Source organism: Lichenostomus cassidix, chromosome 4 (assembly GCF_008360975.1).
Source record: "Lichenostomus cassidix isolate B80296 chromosome 4, HeHo_3.0, whole genome shotgun sequence".
Lineage (NCBI taxonomy): Eukaryota > Metazoa > Chordata > Aves > Passeriformes > Meliphagidae > Lichenostomus > Lichenostomus cassidix.
In genome coordinates this window covers 2,245,224-2,264,096 of record NC_139484.1, presented here as the reverse complement: position 1 = coordinate 2,264,096, position 18,873 = coordinate 2,245,224, and the positions used below count along the sequence as shown (strand labels likewise).

Here is an 18,873-nt window from a genome sequence, read left to right as displayed (position 1 = left end):
ATTACATGACATGCCTTTCTCTGTTATGGGTATTGTTCAGGGAATGTGGTCAAAGAGCTGTCAATTCCTGTCAGTGGAGTATTTCTGCTGCAGTCTGCTTGGACCACCTCCTTTCACCAGGAGAAAGAAAGGAAAGGGTCAGAAGCAAACAGAAGTTTCCTCTAGCAGCTTTCCCAGATAGGGATTTGGGGCATTTTATCAACACCCATGATTAGCTGGGTTCAGTCAATACTTTGTACTCTGGTTCTCAAAACTGTGTCCAAAAGAGAGAAATGTGCTTTCTTTAGATAAAGATTCATTTTGCTATGGCAAACCCAAGGCCTTGTCCCTGCTGTGCACAGATCTGAGACTGAGCACAAAGTGGGGTTTGCAACATGATCTGACCACGGGGAAGCCAAGCTGCTTTCAGAGACCCTCAGATTCGGGAGGCTGTGAGCCCGAGCAGCCCAAATCTTAAAGGGTCCTCCCTACCATCTTTTGAACTGATACAAGTCTGACTTGAAAAGTCCCCGACATGTATTATGAAGTACATGAAATGGCATTACAAAACCCAGGGCCCAAACATTTCAAGGCCCCAAGACAGAGGTTGGCCGGCATAAAAGGAAATTTCTTGTACGAGAAGCTTTAAAAGCTTTCAAAGCTTGCTGTAAATTTTGGCATTCACTGCTTTCCCCCACCTTACACACTCAAGTGATTCGGCCCCCCGGAGTTACTTTGTACTTTATCCACTGTATCAACACCTTGTTTCACAAAGAAACAGTTTCACAGCCATCATTCAAACTATGTTGCAAACTGCTACCAATACCAAAGCTTTGTCCGTGCTAACACCAGATGAACCTAGGTATTCTTACCCTTTTGCTTGAGGCACCACCAAAATTAAGGTATTTCTAAGCACATGTTTGGCAGTCTACAGAAAACACAGAACCTCCCGAAGAACTTACAAGCATTTGTCTTAATTAAACATAGTTATGTACCTAAGAGTAAGTGCTGGGCAGAAATGTAACTCAGTTAAGACAGATGTCATTTGGTGGGTTTATGCTGAAAAAAAATACCTTTTATACAGAGTAATCTTAAAGTCAGCTGAAAAATTAACTAAGGCAGCCCAAAGCTGATTCGGAATTATCTAAAAGAGTGGTAAGAGCTTAAAAGCAATATAGCTAAAACACCAGTATTTATTTTACATGGTAAGCCTCTCTCAACAACGCTGTGGTTTTTAGTTTAGGAACTAAAGGCTCTCTAAGAGAAGCTGTCCCTGAGAGGCTGCAGGCCCTCAGCGCTGAGCCATCTTGGCCTCCCCGCGGCAAGCCTCCTTGATGAACACGGACACAACTCACCTCCCAGCCTCATCAAACACACCTACCTGCAGCACTGCGAAAAATCCCCTCCGTTCTTGTCTCTGCTCTGATCAGTCCCAATTCCTCCCCTCTGGGGGATCCCCAGCCCCAGCAGCGCCGGCACCGAGGCACATCGCCTCAGCGCTCTGCCCGCCGCCTTCGCCTCAGCCCCGCCCTCACACCGCCCGACAGAAACGCCACAGCTCGCTAACATCAGGCGAAGATAATCGGGCTGTTTTAAGACTTCTTGCCCCAAGTCGCTTTATTGTCCATCTCGTGCCTTGAAGGCTCTTAAAAGTAAAAAAACCGAACTTTCACAGCGCCCGCCGCCCCAGCCCTCAGGCGCCCTCATGAGGGACCCGCCATTTCCCGCCCTCAGCCGCTCCCGCCCTCAGGGCCAGAGCGGGAAGCGCCTCTCCCCTCAGGTGCCAGGGGCTCCCCTCAGCCTCTCCCCTCAGCCTCTGCCCCTCAGCCTCTCCCCTCAGCCTCTCCCCTCAGGCGCCAGGGGCTCCCTCAGCATCTCCCCTCAGCCTCTCCCCTCAGGCGCCAGGGGCTCCCCTCAGCCTCTCCCCTCAGCCTCTCCCCTCAGCCTCTGCCCCTCAGCCTCTCCCCTCAGCCTCTGTCCCTCAGCCGATCCCGAGCTGACATGACCCGGCCCGCCCCGGCTCTCCTCCCCGCAAGTGCACAGGTAGGCAAATCAGTGAGAGATGTCGTGGGGAAAAGAGCGATGGAAGAGCACAGGCAGCAGCGGTGGCCGGGGTTGGAGGCGGGGGAGCTCCGTCCCTGAGCCCTCGCCGTGCCCAGGCTGCGCTGTGTGGAGCTGCACAACCCTGGCCAGCTGCTCGGCCAGGCTTTTCCCACCAATCCTGTCTCTGCGACTTACCTGCTTTGGTGGGCAGGCTGGCACTAGGTCTTTGAGATCTTAATTGTGTATCACAAGCAGTATCACCATTCAAACGGTTTCAGCTTTATTAAATCCCAGCTGTGGATTTAAAATCGTATTTCCTAGACTGTTATGCCATTAATGGTCATTAATAATAACAATATTCTCTATCCTACTATCAGTAACCTCACATACCTAACCTGGAAATATGAGTAATCTCTAATTAAAGTCTGGTGACAACCGATTGCAAGAGAATTGATAACCTGCTCAAAATCCAAAAAGTCTCCATGCAGCAAAAAGTCTCAGAGTTTTAACAGAGAAAGTTTGGGAGAATTAAGAGTTTTGCACCAGTGCTAAACTTGGTACATTTTGTACTCCGGATTTTGCAGTGCTTTGCACATTCAGGAAGAGCAAAATTATTACCAGTTCCCAAAAGTTCCATCTTGGAAATAAGTAGTAGAAAGGCTAAACAGGATTAAATAGGCCAAAATAAACCTGAGAGAAACGTGTTATGTGAAGATGAGAAAAATTAGGACCAGTTTTGAAGGAAAGCTTTACCTTCAGTCAATGCTTTTCATGGCAATTACCAGCATAGTTTTTATGAACATCTTGAAGATTAGCTTCCCTCTGAAGGCCCTTCCCATTTCTTAGGCAATAAAGCTGATGGGATTAAGAATAAATCCATTACTGTGAATAATGCATCATATGATGAGTTATATTGGTTGAGTCTGAGTAACCTCTCTGTCAGAGGTAAATTTAGCGCAGGAAATACTGCCTACCCACTTTGCAGAATCCAGTGCAGTCACATTAAGCTTAATGTGTTACAGCAGAACGCACCAGGCATGGCTTTCCCAGCTAAACACAGTCCAGGAGATGGCAGGTTATGAATGTTTCACAGAAGTCAAGTTAATTGTAGCATAAAGAATCAGCTTTGTGTTGGTACCACAGCCAGACTCCAGCCTGCGCCGCCCTGGGTGCTCAGACGTGCAAGGAAACCCTCCATTAGTCAGCTCCCAGTGGGCTTCTGCCTTATCCCCGTGATACAGAAATTCTGACTGCCTGTTTCTAAGCACAGCTTTCTCCCAGCCTTCAGAATGCCACAATTTGCAGGCAAATCAGGAGTTTAGGGGTTAACAATAATTGGAGGAAAAAGTTCACCCATTGTAGTTGTTAAATGTGGATTTGTTTCACTTTAATCGCCCCTAGGTGTTGAAACCTCTATGTAATTTACAATATGTAACTCTATATTGAATGTCTTAGTATAAAAGCATATAAAGTATATCCATTTATAATTCATAATATATAATGATGTAATCAAGGTTTAGCTCCTGAAATGAGAAGTTCATTTACATTTTTACCAGGTACCTAGCAGAAATTTGGAAATGCTATAGATTAGCCTGATCCACTTTGACTCAGATTATTTATGGCACGAGTAGATGGCAGCGTGTATCCCCTGTGATGTGAAGTATGAGGAATGCTCTAGCACACCTCAGAGTGGTTTTGTTTAATTCATGCAAGTCCATAGGTCTCAGGAATTGGTTTAAGGTTTTCTTCATCTAATTTTATGTAGCTTCTTGCCATTTTATTGTGTTACTGTGCTCAAGGGGCCGCAGCCCAGGGAAAAGTGGTTCTGTTTTGCTCATGGCTTTTCAGGCTTAGGGCCAAATGGAGCTACACAGGTGTAAATAAAGAGCAGGTTTGGTTCCCAATGTCCCTTGTGCATGACTTGAAGCATAACTCATAAAAGTAAGAAAACAGTGGACTGAGTTCTTACCTTATTTCATTCCTTTGATAACTACTCTATTGTTTAATTGCATTTATGTAATTGCAGAACCCAGGAAAAGACTTAAATTTAGTCCTTTTGACTGGAGTTTGTGCTTTTAAATTTAGCACTGACTCGTTAAATACGCCCTGTAGTTGTATGGCCAGGAACTGACTGTTAATCTGTTTGACATTATAATTATTCCTGTCATTGAGTTTACAGCTTCTCCTTTGAACAGGGCACTTCAGAACGATCCCTGCTCAGAGACCTTTCTATAAACAGGGCTATAGTTTAGAAGGTCTACAATATTGCTGATATATGAACTAGCAATTAAGGTCTGACAGTTCATGGACTGGAAGCCATTGACTCATCTTCAGCTCTAAGTCTGTGCTAAACACTCATGATGACCCTTTTTCATGGATGGGCTGAGTAGCAAATGTCTGATTATTTTTCCCAAATGGGAAAAAAGGATATCAGGAGAAACAGGCATTTTTAGGTTTTGCCTCACAACTACGTATGACTTTTCAGTTTCAGAGAACCGATCCTGTTTTTACTGAGTAGAGGAGGTTTAAGAGCAATCATTCTACGCCTCCATGCCAACTTATCCTTGTGCCAGGTTCTGGTTCCACTAAAGAAGGAAAATATTCCTGTATTTTAGAATTTGCTCATTAACCAGAATTATGAGCTAGCAGACTCTGAACTTGAGCTATGGAGGAAGCAGAAATGGCTTTGACAACACCCACTGCAGCAATTTTGCTCTGTGGGTATTAACTTAGACAACATGAAAAAAATGCTTAAAAGTTCGGAGCTGAACTTTTCTTGCCAAAAGAAGTAATTTAACTGTGAGAGCAATTCATCACATTTTCAAAACTGGCTCCTGGTTGGAATAGTGGAAAAAAACCATCAATGTACTCTTTAGCCAAAAGGAGGTAGTTTGGTTTTTAAATGTAAACTCCACCAGTCTGTGTTGAGTAGGTACCTGGACTGCCTGGCATGAAAGCACATGAACTGCTTGTAATGCAAGACATCTCCATCCTCATGCAAACTGTTAATATTTAATTTAGGCATGCCCAGTGAGCAAACACATAAGTGTATTAATTCCTTTGCAGTCTCCTGATGTATACGGCAGCTCTGTGATTTGATTTGAATTGATTTTGCTGCTAACTCTGGTGACCTCCAATAAAAAATTGTTGCATTCGCCACAAAGTGATTTATGATGGCAGAACTCTCTATTATATAAATACTTTCCAATGCATTAGTCAGAAATCCACTATCTTACTTCATTAAACCAACAAATACAATCAATTCTTATCTGATTTACAGTTTTTATGCATGGAGAAATGATTTTACCTTTATGCCAAATGGAGTTGAAATGTAGATCATGTAATACAAAATGTCTCTGCCTCAGTGTGTAAGTGCCACTAATCAAAATCAGAGCCCGTGTTGAGGATTTAGGCTCTGATCACTCCCTGCCTTGCACATTACAGGAATGAAATGCATATGCATGTTTTGATAAACAGTGCTGAGCATTAGCACAGTGCCTTTTTGTAGCTAAACACCCACCTAGTTTTAATCACAATGGGAAATGAAAGGCATGGCTTGAATACGAGCATGGAACAAATGCATTAGGAGACAAAGTGTTTACTAGCAATACATTAGTTATGTGCCTCTCCCTTCAAAACATCCCCCAGTACTTTAGTATCTGTCTTGTGCACGCTGGTATCTGTATCTTAAAAATATTGTACACAGGAATCACTTCAGTTGGACTTGAAATGCAGATCCAGGACTTGCTTCCTATACATATGGAGGCAGAAAAACACATTTTCAGAAGTAATGTGTCTTCTAATTTAAAAGGATGGATGTGCTACTGAATCTATGGCTCCTTATTACAACACAGAGTCAATAAAAAGAGCTCTCATCCAACTGCTCTGCAGTCCATCGATAATTCTGCCAGAACCACTAAACACTACATTGCCTACTGTGTCCCTCTGTCCCACTTATCTGCATTGTAACTTTGAAGTAAAACTAGTTGGGGCAAAGTATTTGGTCATTTTTCCCACACTGACCCTAGCCCCTTTTGTTCAGAGTGTGGGGAACAAGGAAGGTTTTAAAAACCTCAAGCAGAGAATGAAAATAATTCAACGTTTTCTGTGCCTGAGTGATTTACTTACTGAGGTATGCAAAGAGGTGAGCAGGAGAGGGAGGGTTCTGTGATGTGTCCCTCTGGCAGCTATGGTTTACAAAGGTCTGAGCAAAACCATGGCAGCCCTCTGGAGATGACCTCCCAGGGAAGGTGGCACTTTTTTGAGGAGTAGCTTCAACACGACAAAACTCAGCACCTCCTGTACTTGTGAGAGCTCCCAGTGAGTGTGCACTGGCCAGCCTGATTTCAGGGGGCTTCTTGTGAGTGTTGGCTGTGCTGAATTCCTGCAGAAGTAGCCAAAGGCCACGCTGCTGCAGCGCTTGGCTCCTGCTCCCATCGCTGTGAGACACAGCACGGGCACAGCTTTGCTGTAACCTTGCACTGTCTAGAAACCCGAGACAACCTGCATGGGCTCTGAATGCTAATGCCAGGGCCTGCTGCCCAAACACCAGGCATGCTGGAGCCTAAGCCCTTGTTAAGATTCTATGCATAGGTGAATGATTAATAGCAATCCAAGTCATGCTCGAGATGCTGCTGATGCACAGCCCTCCCACTCTCCCATTCTGATGGAGGACAGGGTCCTGCCCGTGGCTGCTGCTGCCAGGGCTCTGCAGTCCTGTAACATCCACTGCACCTATGCAGAGACACTTTCCAACTGCATGTGAAAACGTGGGTAAGCCTAGGAGAGTGAGCAGCTTCTGCCTGCTCACAAACCTGCTCCAGGCTCAGCAGGAATCACCTGTGTGACTTTCAGCAACAAAAAGCCATTCAGCCACCAACATCTGAGCTGAAGGAACAGCTCACACACCAATCCATTGCTAGCATTCCTGTTCTTTGTGGGCACAGGTTAGACATCAGTGGGAGACTGTTACCAACACACTGAGCTTTACATAATTCGCTAGACAAGTTATTTTTGAGCATTCAAGACTCCCAACACTTGCAGTTCCATGGTAGGCTTTTCTCTGCAAGGAAGGGCAGGACCCTGTAGAGATATCTGGAATGTCATGGGACGTACACAGAGGAATGAATTTGTCTCTCTGAGCCCATCAAGCTAGAGCAGTAACTCTGCTAGCTGTCAGGAAATAGCATCCCTCTCTCTCTCTGAAGCAAAACATCTGATCTTGATCATAAAGTCTGTGCTCTACACCATTAATAGAAAATCCAGGCAACACTTGATATCTGGGAAGGAACAGAACCACAAGTCTTTGTGGCATTTAAGAATAGTGGCTTCAGTTTCTGTTCTCTCCAGGATGCAAGAACAAGAGGAAAAGGATAAAAACGACTGGTATCAAAGGAGTTCTCTTGTCATAAAGGGTGCATTATTGTCCTTACTAAAGGAATTCAAAGTGGATTTGATTCATCTAGACAGTTCAGTGCTATCTATACCTGTCATATCCATGGACTTTTTCTAGCTGACACATTTTTTATCAGCAGATAAAATGTTAGTACATCATCCAGGAGTTCCTAAACACTAAACTAAACTGCTTCTCCAGAATCAGAGGTTCTTTTATGCATGTTAGAAGAGGGTGGGTTTCCACTAGTTCCCAGGTACCTACACAATTCCATTGCAATATACTATGAAACCATTTTCATAAAGATAGAATTAAGAAAGACATCAGATGAATACATAGGACAAAGCCTGACTTCAAAAATCAAAGCCCATGTAAGGAGATACTTCTCCTAGGCAGAGATTACTCAGCCTGATGCACTATCAGAGCATTCTCCTCTAAGACTGCATTATTTTTAAGTTAACTTCATGCACAACTGAGTGCATAATCCATAGGTCAAAACTATTTGATTCATATTTTCTTGTGTTCCTGTGTCCTTTTGCCCTCTATTGCACCATGGCACCACAGATTCTGCATTCTGCCATATCACACAGGGTGGGACAGAGTCCAGTGACACACTCTTGATTACAAGGTACCTGAGGACTGGGTCAGGTATAAGTGCAGCTTTTTAAGGGCTGACATCTGCAGAAATACCAAGTCAGAATAGAAACTTACTTCTAATTTGGCATCCCCGCTTTTGCAATTGAGTCCTATTGCTGAATGGTGAAAATGAAAAGCAATGACACAAATAGCCCCCCAGACTCTTTAAGCTGGGGCTGACCAGCTGTTTCAAACATAGCTGCTCACAGGCAGAGGATAATGGAAAAAAAAGGAGAGTTTCATAACTGCCACAAAAAAGCCTTGATTGTTGTTCATGTGGCTTTATTTTGCACTGATGGAAATCTGTACTTGGGAGTAACAAGTCCTGCCTGAGCTAAGCACAGGACACTTGGCTGCCTGTGGAATGGCACTGATGGAGGGGAATTACCCAGACTGGGGTTACATAAACCCTGTTTGGACAGAGTGATTTTCTGGCTCTGCATGTGCTCCAAAACGGAACTTGGAATAAATAAATGTGTGGAAGATCCCCGTGGTTATGGAAAAAATAAGAGTTTGCATGTGTTTTCAATAAGATGAAGGTTTATTTCTTGCCCATCTCCCCGTTGAGAGCCCAGTTGTAGGGATGTCCACCCCTGCCTGAACTTTCCAGGGTGGGAAACCCACTTAGCATATACTTAAAACACCTTAGCAAAATATTGCAAAAAAAGGGGTATTAAGTAAGTTTGATGACAGTTGCAGAACCCCGAGCATTCATTGTGTGACTGGGTGAGAAGCTTAGATTAGTGAGTACAGTCCTGTTACAGAGAAAGAAATGGCATTTTGAAATTACAAGCTGTGTACTTTCTTCAAAGCAAATAGCCAAGAGCATTAAGAAAACACCTCAATGAATAATGAACCTCCTGTTAGTGCAGTGTGCCTTGTGTTTGGATGTTTGGCTAAAAGGATGAAAAAGTCACCTCCTTTGGTGAAGCTTTTTGAGCACAGTGCCAAAAAAGTCAGACAGAAGAAACTCCTTGGTGGCCTAATAGTAGGAAAGCCTTGGTTAAATTATATTTTGCCATGTGAAGTGTATGTTTCTAGGCATTATCTGTAGATATTTCTTTCAAATGTGTTTTCTCTACAAAGGATTCTGTCCTCAGAATGATGTGAGACCATTCATCTATGAGTTTCAGGCTTATCACAGGAAATTAAGCACCAGAATGCTGAGTAATTAGAGACCTCACCCTGGAAAATGGATAATGACAGAGTCCTTGAAATCAATGAAGGTTAAAGCTGCCTGTTTATAACAACACTTGTATAAACTCAAGATAGGATGTTGATTAGGATATTATAACATCCACATAACAATTATATTTAACACTGTAGGGAGAGTTTATTTTGAGCATTGCGTGAGCTCACAGATTTATCCAGCAAATAACCCCCCTAGTTTCATGCCAAAGACAATAAATAATGTGCTTTGTTCAAACTTGTCCTATGTCCATGCACTTCTCACAGATAATCATTTTTGGACATGAAGTACATGTGAGGTGTTCCTGAAAAGAAATGTCTGCAGAAAATCTACAAGTCCAATGTTTTTTTCCCAATAGGAATGTGTAAATGAGCCCTACACATCAGCCAAAGCTTTGTAGCCAACAAAACAGCTGCAAATTGTGTCTGGGTCACTTGTGCATCCAGTGATTATTAAAACAAATAGATGTGTTCTCCTCTTGTCCTGCCTGCCTGAGAGGCTGCCTAGCAGGTGGTAGATGTCCCAACCCTGGGAACATTCAAGGTTGGACAGAGCTCTGAGCAACTTGATCTAGCTGAAGATGTCCCTGTTCAGTGCAGGGGAGCTGCAGGAGGTGGCCTTGAACTGTCCCTTCCAACCCAAACCATTCTGTGATTCTCTGACCTTCCCAAGGGACTCACACAGATAAACAGAAACTATTTTTGAACTTTTTCTCATGAATTCCCATTATTAAGAAATTACAGCTTTTGGAAATATGTTGGGTTAAGTTGTGCTTTTATCAGAAGTCTTATAAATATTTTATGATTTTGCTTTCATATAAGAATTTTAATCTCACAGGCAATAAGGTTCTCCAAAATGATATGTACAACCTGATATTTACCCCTGAGCAGGAGTGTTCACCCAGGCAATACCTAACACAAGGTAAGCCTACCCTAATTTCTCTGTGTTCTGTAATGAAACCTTAAATGTTCCTTTAAAATGTTAGGAAATATCAGACTTCCTTAAAATTTTATTCATGCTATTTTTAATGAGTTAAAGTTTTCAGGGGAGGTGGAATTGTCTTAGTATTCCTCAGGACTTACAAGCATTTGGGTGTTTGCAACAAGATGTGTTTTGTTTTCCTGGTCAAGAACTGAAAAATAAAATTACCAGGTGGGAGAGAAAAATATCTGACCTTCTGTAAACACTGCAATTTTTGTCACCTGAAGTCAGATCTACCTCCCATTACATCCACACAGCACTGTCAGCATGTACATGACTGGAAAGATGAGCTCTAAATCCTTCAGAAAAGTTAAAGTCCACAGATTTGCACTAGATCTTCCTTTGTGCTCTTTTGTCTTTAAATTTGCTCTCATAAAGAATCCATGAACTACAGAATTTGATACATTTTTTCTCACTTCTGGCTGCATTCAACTTTTAAAGTCGATTCCCTGATCTAATTTTAGTGGTTGTGAATAGTTTCTTTGACTGAAAGGAGAATCACCAGAGAATTGTATTGTATTGCCCTATCTCTTAGTGAACAAAGATAGTGCTGCTCTAAAAAGTTCCAAATTTAAAAGGACCAAGGTTTTGAGTTTAAATAGTCCATATTGGCCAGACAAATACTTTTTTCTGGCAGTTAGAAGGGTTGAGTCCATAACCTTAAATGCTGCAGATCTATCAATTATGGAACCTGTTTGATGAGAACTTACTGTAGACTAATTGTCATGAAAAATACTAGAGGATAATAATTTCCAGCTCAACATAACTCTGTTATTATGCCTTGTTTATGATTTTTAAGCCAAGGCTCATCTGAGCTTCTAAAATGAATGAAACTCAACACTTGCAGCTAGACAGAAGGGAAAAACTTTCTACCCTGTGCCTTGTTTCTATGCCAGAGACTAAATAGCCAAGGATTTCTTTCTCAGACATCCCATGTGGAAGGTTATATTGTTTAAATACCAGCTTTGGACCCAGACAGATAAAATGAGACACATCTATTATTTTTTCTCCTCTTAGCCTGAGTATCTGGGTAATAATAAGATTCATTCCTGCAACTGAGTCAAAGCAGCAGGCTTTGATTTTTCTACATTTGTTGGAAGGTAAGTTAGCAGCATCAATTGTATTAGTGTTTCTGTCAACACCCACATTAAATATGTTTCTTTATGGGAGACATCACATTCCAGCCTACTCTGGACATCTAAATTTATATCTTTCATCACATCCATATTAAAATCCAGCCACCACCTGGATTCCTGTAGGGTTTACTTAGTGAAATGTTCAGAATATTTCTGTTCCAAATATCAAAGTAAAAATTAACTCAAGTTTATATTTAGGCAGAAGAGCCAGTAAACCACAGACACTTTCTCTTTTGCTTCTATCTTTCCGGTTTTTTGTAGTGTCAGAGCAGATTCCCATAATCCAGATCAGAATTTGGTACAGGCTATGCTTTTGTGGTATGACTTTAAGCTGCATTTATTTTCCTTGTTTCACAAGTTTAAAATGCCTTAGTGGCACTGCAGCCTTTTGCACTCTTTTCCATGTGCTGTGAAATTTAGAAATGGATATGTGAATCAACAGGGTTTTCTGGGATTGTCCAGTTGCAGTGACTGGAGAGCTTAGGACAACTGTTTCAGCTGAGGGCTGAATTCTCTCATGTCCATGCAGTCTCTGGTCTGGTTTACAGCCTTATTGTAAGGAAAAATAAAGTGGTTTTATGAGCTTCTACATAAAGCTGAACTCAATAACTGCTCTTCCAGAAATGCAGATTTTTTTCTTTCAGGTTTTTCACATGCTTCAGAGTGATTCTGGTTTCTAATTTTACTCAGAAGGTCTTGCAGGTTACATTTCTCTAATCTTCCATTATTACAACTAGAACACAAACATCACCACACTAATTCAAGGTGCATTTTCATATGGGGAGGGCTCTTTCTCTTCTTCTGGCAAATAGTCACAGTTTCTACAGAAACAACCTCATCTAATCACTGAAAAAATACTCTGTGCCTTCCTTTAGAGTACAGCCATGTTTACAGATTGTAATAAAATTGCATTAATCCCTGCATAACATGTTAATTTGGCACTGAAATCAGTAGCTTCAGTGAAGTGCACCTTGGCAAAAAAAATCAGAGATGTGAAGAAATGAAGAAGTTACTTCATCATTCTCCAAGTGAGTAAAAAAAATAAATACCTTGAAATCTTAGAAGTATATTTCCATTTGAGTTTTGAGCTCCAGATTTTAGCCATAGTTCTTGTATTGGCTTTGTGTCTTCTATTAAAGGATACTGTGGGATCAGATTTCTTTTTCTACAAGTAACTAGTTTTGTTCAGACCCTGCTCTTCAGACTTTAGGAAGCAAATATTTACCATATAGCCCCCTACAGCCACCTGAGGTCTGTTCTCTGCATTTCACAATAGGCCATGACTGCTTTTAATCTATTTCATTGCACACGCCATCTGTTCTTCAACTTGAATCAAGTTATCTCATTCATCTGATATAGCACCATTGCTAACCACAATTATATAAAGACTCCAAAACTAGCTCCAAGAGGAAAATATTGCTGCTTACAGTTTTGTTTGCTGATTCCTTTTAGTTTTCTGTAAGACAAGACACTCTCAAAACTCTTTGGTTCAGGCCAGGGAGAGCCATGACAGGATTGAAACTAAGGTGTAAATTTTATAAGCCTATTGAAATCCTAGCTGAATGCAAAATTTAGCACTTGCTTAGCTTTAAGTCTTTCAGTAGACTTGTTTTGCTGAACTGAGGTCTAAAGCTCCCAACTTATAATGGACAACATAATTTAACTTTAAACTCAGGATCCCTGTGAATGAGCTAACGCAGAAATCAATGGTAAAACCTAATGGAAAGTGAGAAGATGTGAAGTTTCACTTTTTCTTTTGTTTCCTTTGAATAGAATTATGTCCTTTTAGCGCTGTTTTTTCCTCAGTCCTCCCCACCTACTATGGCATGCTTATAAATGCACATTTAAGAAAGCTAATTAAGAACATACTCACAGCAAGAACAGTAGAAGGGTGGACATAGAAAAAGGGTTCAAGCACTAGAGAGCAAATTAATACCCATAAAAAAGAAACAAAAACAGGAGAGAGGAAATGAAAAGGAGAGAAAAGAAGATAGTTTGCTATGTGCCAGTAAATAAGCTGAAAATTACATTCCCAGATGGGTACCAATAGCCTTTTCTGTCAGCACTGCACCAATATTACTGTCACATGATTGAACATTATATATATTTCTTGAAGTTTAGAAGACTTTATGTAAGCATCTAGCAAAATAATTAAGCAGCTGCTCCGAGCTTCACCCATAAAAGTGCTGCTGTGTCTGGTTTTGCAGAATAATAGGGTATTAAAGTATCCATGGAAATGCTTGTTGACCTGCTAAATGGATGTGTGCAGTCCTCAGTGTGGATACAAATTCTCCAAGAGCAGCTTTTCAGGTATCATTTCAGGGGATGTTTGATAACAGCACGGAGTGGCTAGGCAGAAGCACAACAATTGCCTTGAAAAGGATGAACAGGTGTGGGACACTGACTGCAATTTTCCTTTTGTTAAGGTCAAGGACCAAAATTTCTAGTGAAAAAAAAATTATTGTAGGTAGCCAAAACATCTCAATCATTGTAAACAACACAATTACTGCTCAGAAATTCTGAGGGAAAAAAGTATTCTTTCAATTGTCTTTGAACACTTGCTCTGAAGTTTTGCTCACTTACACAGGTATTTGTATTCAGGTATGTTGATTTGCTAACAGGGGATGAGACTGGTGGATTGTGGTTATTACAGTTTGGTTAATGGAAATATAAAAATGTGATGGGAAGAAAGCACAACCCCATTTGGTCCTATTTGATTTCAAGTCTTTTTTGAACAAGCATGTCCAAAAGTATGACATGCCAGATCTTAGACACCCATACAATCCAAGGGATTTCATCTCAGTCTTTGTTCCACATGAGATTTGGAGGTGGGAAGTGGCATTTTGTTATAAGTGCCTGGCAAAATACCTACAAGCAAAGAATAATACATAATGTAGAAAGAGTGACTCCTTGTTCATACACAGCAAAGTCAGTAACAAGTACTGTAAAAGCATTATTGTTATTTGAAATGCTTTTCAGTCTCCAAAACAATTTCACAGTCACCATCAAAACTTTATTAGCTATAACAAGATGAAATGGAAAGTCAAAAATTAGTGGATTACATATAATAGATTATGAGTAAGGCCAAGGTAATTTTTATCCATTTTTAGGGACCTATGCAGAAGAGACTAATTATGAGAGGCACTGCCATCAGAAAACACATGAGCAAAAGAACAGCATGCTGTAAAAGGTGTTAAAATGTGTCCAAAAAAGCACTGAAGGTTTGGATTAGCATTTGCCTAATTGCTAGAGCTGTGAGCTGTCAGGAACTCCTTCCACTCGTCTCCCTGTGTCTAAAGTTGCTTTAAAATAGTGGTCCAGCAAAAATAACAGCATTGGCTGAGCTGGAGCTGTGTCCTCAGCTGCAATTAAAGCTAGAGGTCCTCTCACACAGAAGGTGTTTTACTTTAGCCCCAGTTTCTCCTGGAGAAATGGATGAGTGAATTGCCTTTAGGGCAAGGACACCTATAGGCTGAGCAGAGTAACAGACCTTCCTGCATCCTATTGCAGCTAACTGATCTACAAATAAGCTTCCTAAGGAATGCCAAACCAAACAAAACAGACCCTGACAATGAAAATACAACCTTCCTTAGTGACATTTGGCATTTTCCCACTGCTGTGATACATTCTAGCTCATTTTACAGGAACTAAGACTGTCTGCAGCAAGTGATGACTTTGAGTCCCAGAAGTTATGATGTTGTGGAAGCCTTTCCAAAGTGCTGAGAGTTCATTTCTTGAAAACCAGCTACTTGGAAAATGCTCCAAGCTGAGGAGCCAAAACCACAACTGCCTTCAGGTTTGTCACGGGGAATGCCAAACGCAAAGCTTTTCCAATCTTTACAAGGATTTGTTTTTCCCCAGTTATATTGTATGCTAAGACTGGCTTTGGAGAGCCTGTAAAATATAGAAACTAGCTAAAAACCAAACCCTGATTTACTCCATCTGTAAGCTGTGCTAATTTACACACTGAGAAAACGCAGCATGGCACTCTCATATTTCCAGGCTCTTTGCAGGAGATAGAAAGGAGCTCAATTTAAAGTTAGATATTTAATATTCTGTCTTAATTGTTGGATAAAATATTTAATTTCTTGGCTTCAGATTATTCATGAGCAACCAACATTCGACATGAAGAACATTTTGATGGAACATTTGGTGCTCTCAATATAGGTTGCTTCTTGATTGTATGCAAGTTCTTAGAAAATCAGATCCCTGATGCTTGCACACACAATTCCAAATTTAATTTCTGTAACTGTTCTGCAATTGTTGCTTTAAAAGGCCTGGTTTGACTAATGCTCATAATCCCACAAGATGAACTAACACAGTTGGTACAAATACAAAAGAACTTGGTGATGGAGGATGAGGGACATAAAACTCTCTCCATCAAATTTTATGACAGGTTTCTACAATGACAGTCCAAGTGTCATATTCACCAGGGCTGGCACAGCAAATCACATCCCACAGCTCCAAGGACAGATCCATCTCACTTGCAATGTACGCCTTCCACCTTCCTGGTTACTTGGTTTCCCACTTGTGAGCACATGTTTTGCTCAGGCAGGGAAGGTACCCAACTGCTTTGTCTCATGTCTGGGACAGCAGTAGCTTCTCTGCTTAGCAGTTTTTCAACACTGTTTCTGCCATTTTTCCGTCTAACTGTCCCTCTACCTGGAGATTGCCAGTATGAACAGGACTCCTGTTACCTATTGGAAAAGTGAAATATCATTTAATAATTTTGCTGGATTGCAATCAACTACACTTCTCTCACCTGCCACTCTTCAAACATGCAAGTAAAGTAGAATAATTTGGAATCGAGATCCTGTATTTTTATTTTCCTCTTTTCCTCCCCACTGTGCTTTATTGATAGGTGAAAGGCTAATTTAGTCTCAAGAGTGTTCTTTGTCCACCCCAACTATTTCATTTCAGTAAATAACCTTGCTGTGAATACATTTTAATTAATGATTTCATACTTGGAATTGTGCAATTGTAAGACAGTAGGCGTAAGAACCTATTGAAATAGGACAAAAAAGGCATAATTATTTTCAGAAGCTCTGTTGGAATAATGCAGGTAAAAAATTCCCCTGCTGGCACCTGTTTTCTGTGTCCAATGTATCATTAGCACTTCACATTCTCTCTGTATTTATGAAAGGGTAGACTACAGGTTGTGCAGGATGCTCCCACAGTGCTGGAGAGTTTTCATTCTTTGTTTGCTGTTCCTTGCTGAGATCACTATAATGAAGACAAGATTTCTACTTCATTTGACAATTCTGGTCTAATTGACTGAAAGATATTACAAAGAAAAATGGGAACAAAACCCGGAGATTGAGAGGATTTTCCTAACTCCATGGGCCTGGCCTGGGATTCTTTCATGCAATGTGGAATAGCTAAAGTAGGGCCTAAGAATAAAAGATCAAAACCTTGTCATAGATGTTACTGCTGAAGGCAGGCTGACAGAGAAGGGTTGTCAGGAGCGAGCAGAAGAAAAACCTTTAAGAAGCATAAGCTCATTTCAGATCCAAATCCAAACTTGCAAACAAGATGCTGGGCTAGAGGAACTTGGTGTGAGATTAAGGGGCATGGCAATGTATAGGATGGATTAAGTCAGGCATTGGTTACCTTTACTAGGATGCAGCTCAGTTAATTTGGCCATTGCTCTCAGGACACACACTGTGCTACAGAACAAAAAGAACAATAAGGGCCAAATGGATTTTTGAAGTAGGCTGCATGTGGTGTACAAGCTTCCTTGAAGGCTCTTTTTGTCTTTTATGCAAAAATTTCATGTTTAAGCAAACTGCCAGAACTTCACTGGCATGTCAGTGAAAACAAGAAAGTTGTTCTTAAAATGTAGGCAATTTACACCTACTTAGAGTGACTCTAGCTAAGGAACACGTACGTATAAGCTGTCATATCTGCTCCCTTCAACTCCCTCGTTGTGTCGCTGTGGACATTTTGGCAAGATGCCTGACCTGCACACAGGCTGAGGGAGTGGGCTGCCTTCAGTTGTCGTGTGTGCTGGCATCTGATGCAGCTTTGCCAGCCCAGGAAGAGCAGCCCGGCAGCAGAGCACCAGGGGAAGAACAGCAGGGTCTCGGCAGCACTCAGTCCCTCTGCAAAGAAGGGAGCAACGGGGTGTTCCCAGGCTGTTCCTCACTGCTGGGAAAATTGCAACGCTGGGTGTACCCACCCTATCTTTGTGTTCTCATCTCCCTGTAGTGTCTGTCTTTAAATCTGAGAATTAAGAGAGGAGATAGCTGCAAAACTTGGATCCAGTCCCGTGTCCAAGCTCAGCCCTCTCTCTGACACAGCCATGGAAGGCTCCATGGGCTCTTGAGCTTGATGGCATTTCCAAGGGGGAAATTTGCTGCCCGTGCAGCCACGTTTGCAGCTGCTGCTCTGCAGAGGGAGCGTGGCAGCCCTTAGCTTGCTCTCCAGTGGGCCTGGAAGTGGCAGCTGCCACTTAACAGAGTGTGGTAGCATCATGTAGAATGCAGCTGGCTCTACTCATGGTTTAGCCCGTGGCGTGGCTGCTTTGTCAGAGATTTTGTGCTCACAGCTCTGGGGAAGTACCTAACAATAGTCAATGGGAAGAGAAAAACTGATGGCCTCAAAACAAATTCATAGGAAAAGCAGTGAAATGGGAGTGTTGTTACTCCATGTGAAACTTTGTCAGTTCAGAAAACAAGTGTTTTAAAACCTTGTAAAATTAACAGCTGACAAAAGCAATTCACTGAAGCTGCCATGTATTTGAATGTGTATCTCACTGAAAAGGCTGACAGTGCCTCTACTTTTCTTCTTGCAATGCAGACCCAGCCTCTGTGTTACTCATCCCTCATTTGTGCTCAATTGTTTCACAGTTTCTCCAGAGCAGTTCTTAAATTTCTCTAATCTTAAACACCAAGTGAGAGGAGCAGGACTGACAGAGAGAAGGAGCTTGATTGCATGTGGCCTCCTCGCACAGCACAGCACAGCACAGCACAGCACAGCACAGCACAGCAGCATCCCTCCCCGTGGCAGCAGAGTGCTGCTAATTAATTACCTGTACATGGCACTAGGCAGGAAGGTGCTGTCATCAAGTGCACCAAACAAATAGTAGTTCTGTTTCCAGAGAAACCTCAGGGTAAATTATATACAGGTGTCATGACATCTCCTGCCTGAATTCATCAATACTAAGGGCTTTGGAAGAGAGGGAGGAGGTTGAAAGAGTGGGACTGGGAGTTCAGAAAGCAGTTGGGTCACCTGAAATGCAGCAGTGCTACAACCTGGGGACAAAAACAGGGGAAAAGGCAAAAATTAAAACAGAGTCCCAAGTATGAATGCTTAGTGAGTGATGCAAGAAGTTAAGGCTGAGGTGTATTTGCCTGTGCTTTTCTAAAGAACTTGGGAAGGGCTTCTAAGGAACTTCTAAAGGGCTTGGGAAGATGTCTGAGAAACCTGCATAAACTTGAAAGGAACAGGTAGTAAAGTTACTCAACAGTAGAGAGGTTAAGAACTAGAGAGGGGTGGATGAAGAGATAAGACAGAAA

General features: G+C 41.8%; 2 protein-coding genes across 12 annotated transcripts in view; one reads left to right on the top strand and one right to left on the bottom strand.

The window, feature by feature from the left end:
- Positions 1-1,640, bottom strand: part of LOC146437682 (uncharacterized) — a 135,457-nt gene extending 133,817 nt beyond the window's left edge. For all 3 annotated transcript variants that reach the window (XR_014851474.1, XM_085057624.1, XM_085057623.1), the window contains exon 1: positions 1,361-1,640. Coding sequence is in view for 2 of the 3 variants with exons in the window: in XM_085057624.1 (XP_084913750.1) it covers positions 1,361-1,548 (188 nt within the window). In the remaining variant the exon portion in view is untranslated. The remainder of the gene's footprint in view (positions 1-1,360) is intronic.
- The window catches only part of LOC146437681 (bifunctional heparan sulfate N-deacetylase/N-sulfotransferase 4), a 117,918-nt gene that overhangs the window by 15,865 nt on the left and 83,180 nt on the right, over positions 1-18,873 (top strand). For 7 of the 9 annotated variants that reach the window (XM_085057609.1, XM_085057600.1, XM_085057608.1 and 4 more), the window contains one exon: positions 10,077-10,160. The exons of the other annotated variants lie outside the window; for them this stretch is intronic. The gene's annotated coding sequence lies outside the window, so the exon portion shown is untranslated. The remainder of the gene's footprint in view (positions 1-10,076; positions 10,161-18,873) is intronic. 9 annotated transcript variants of the gene reach the window in all.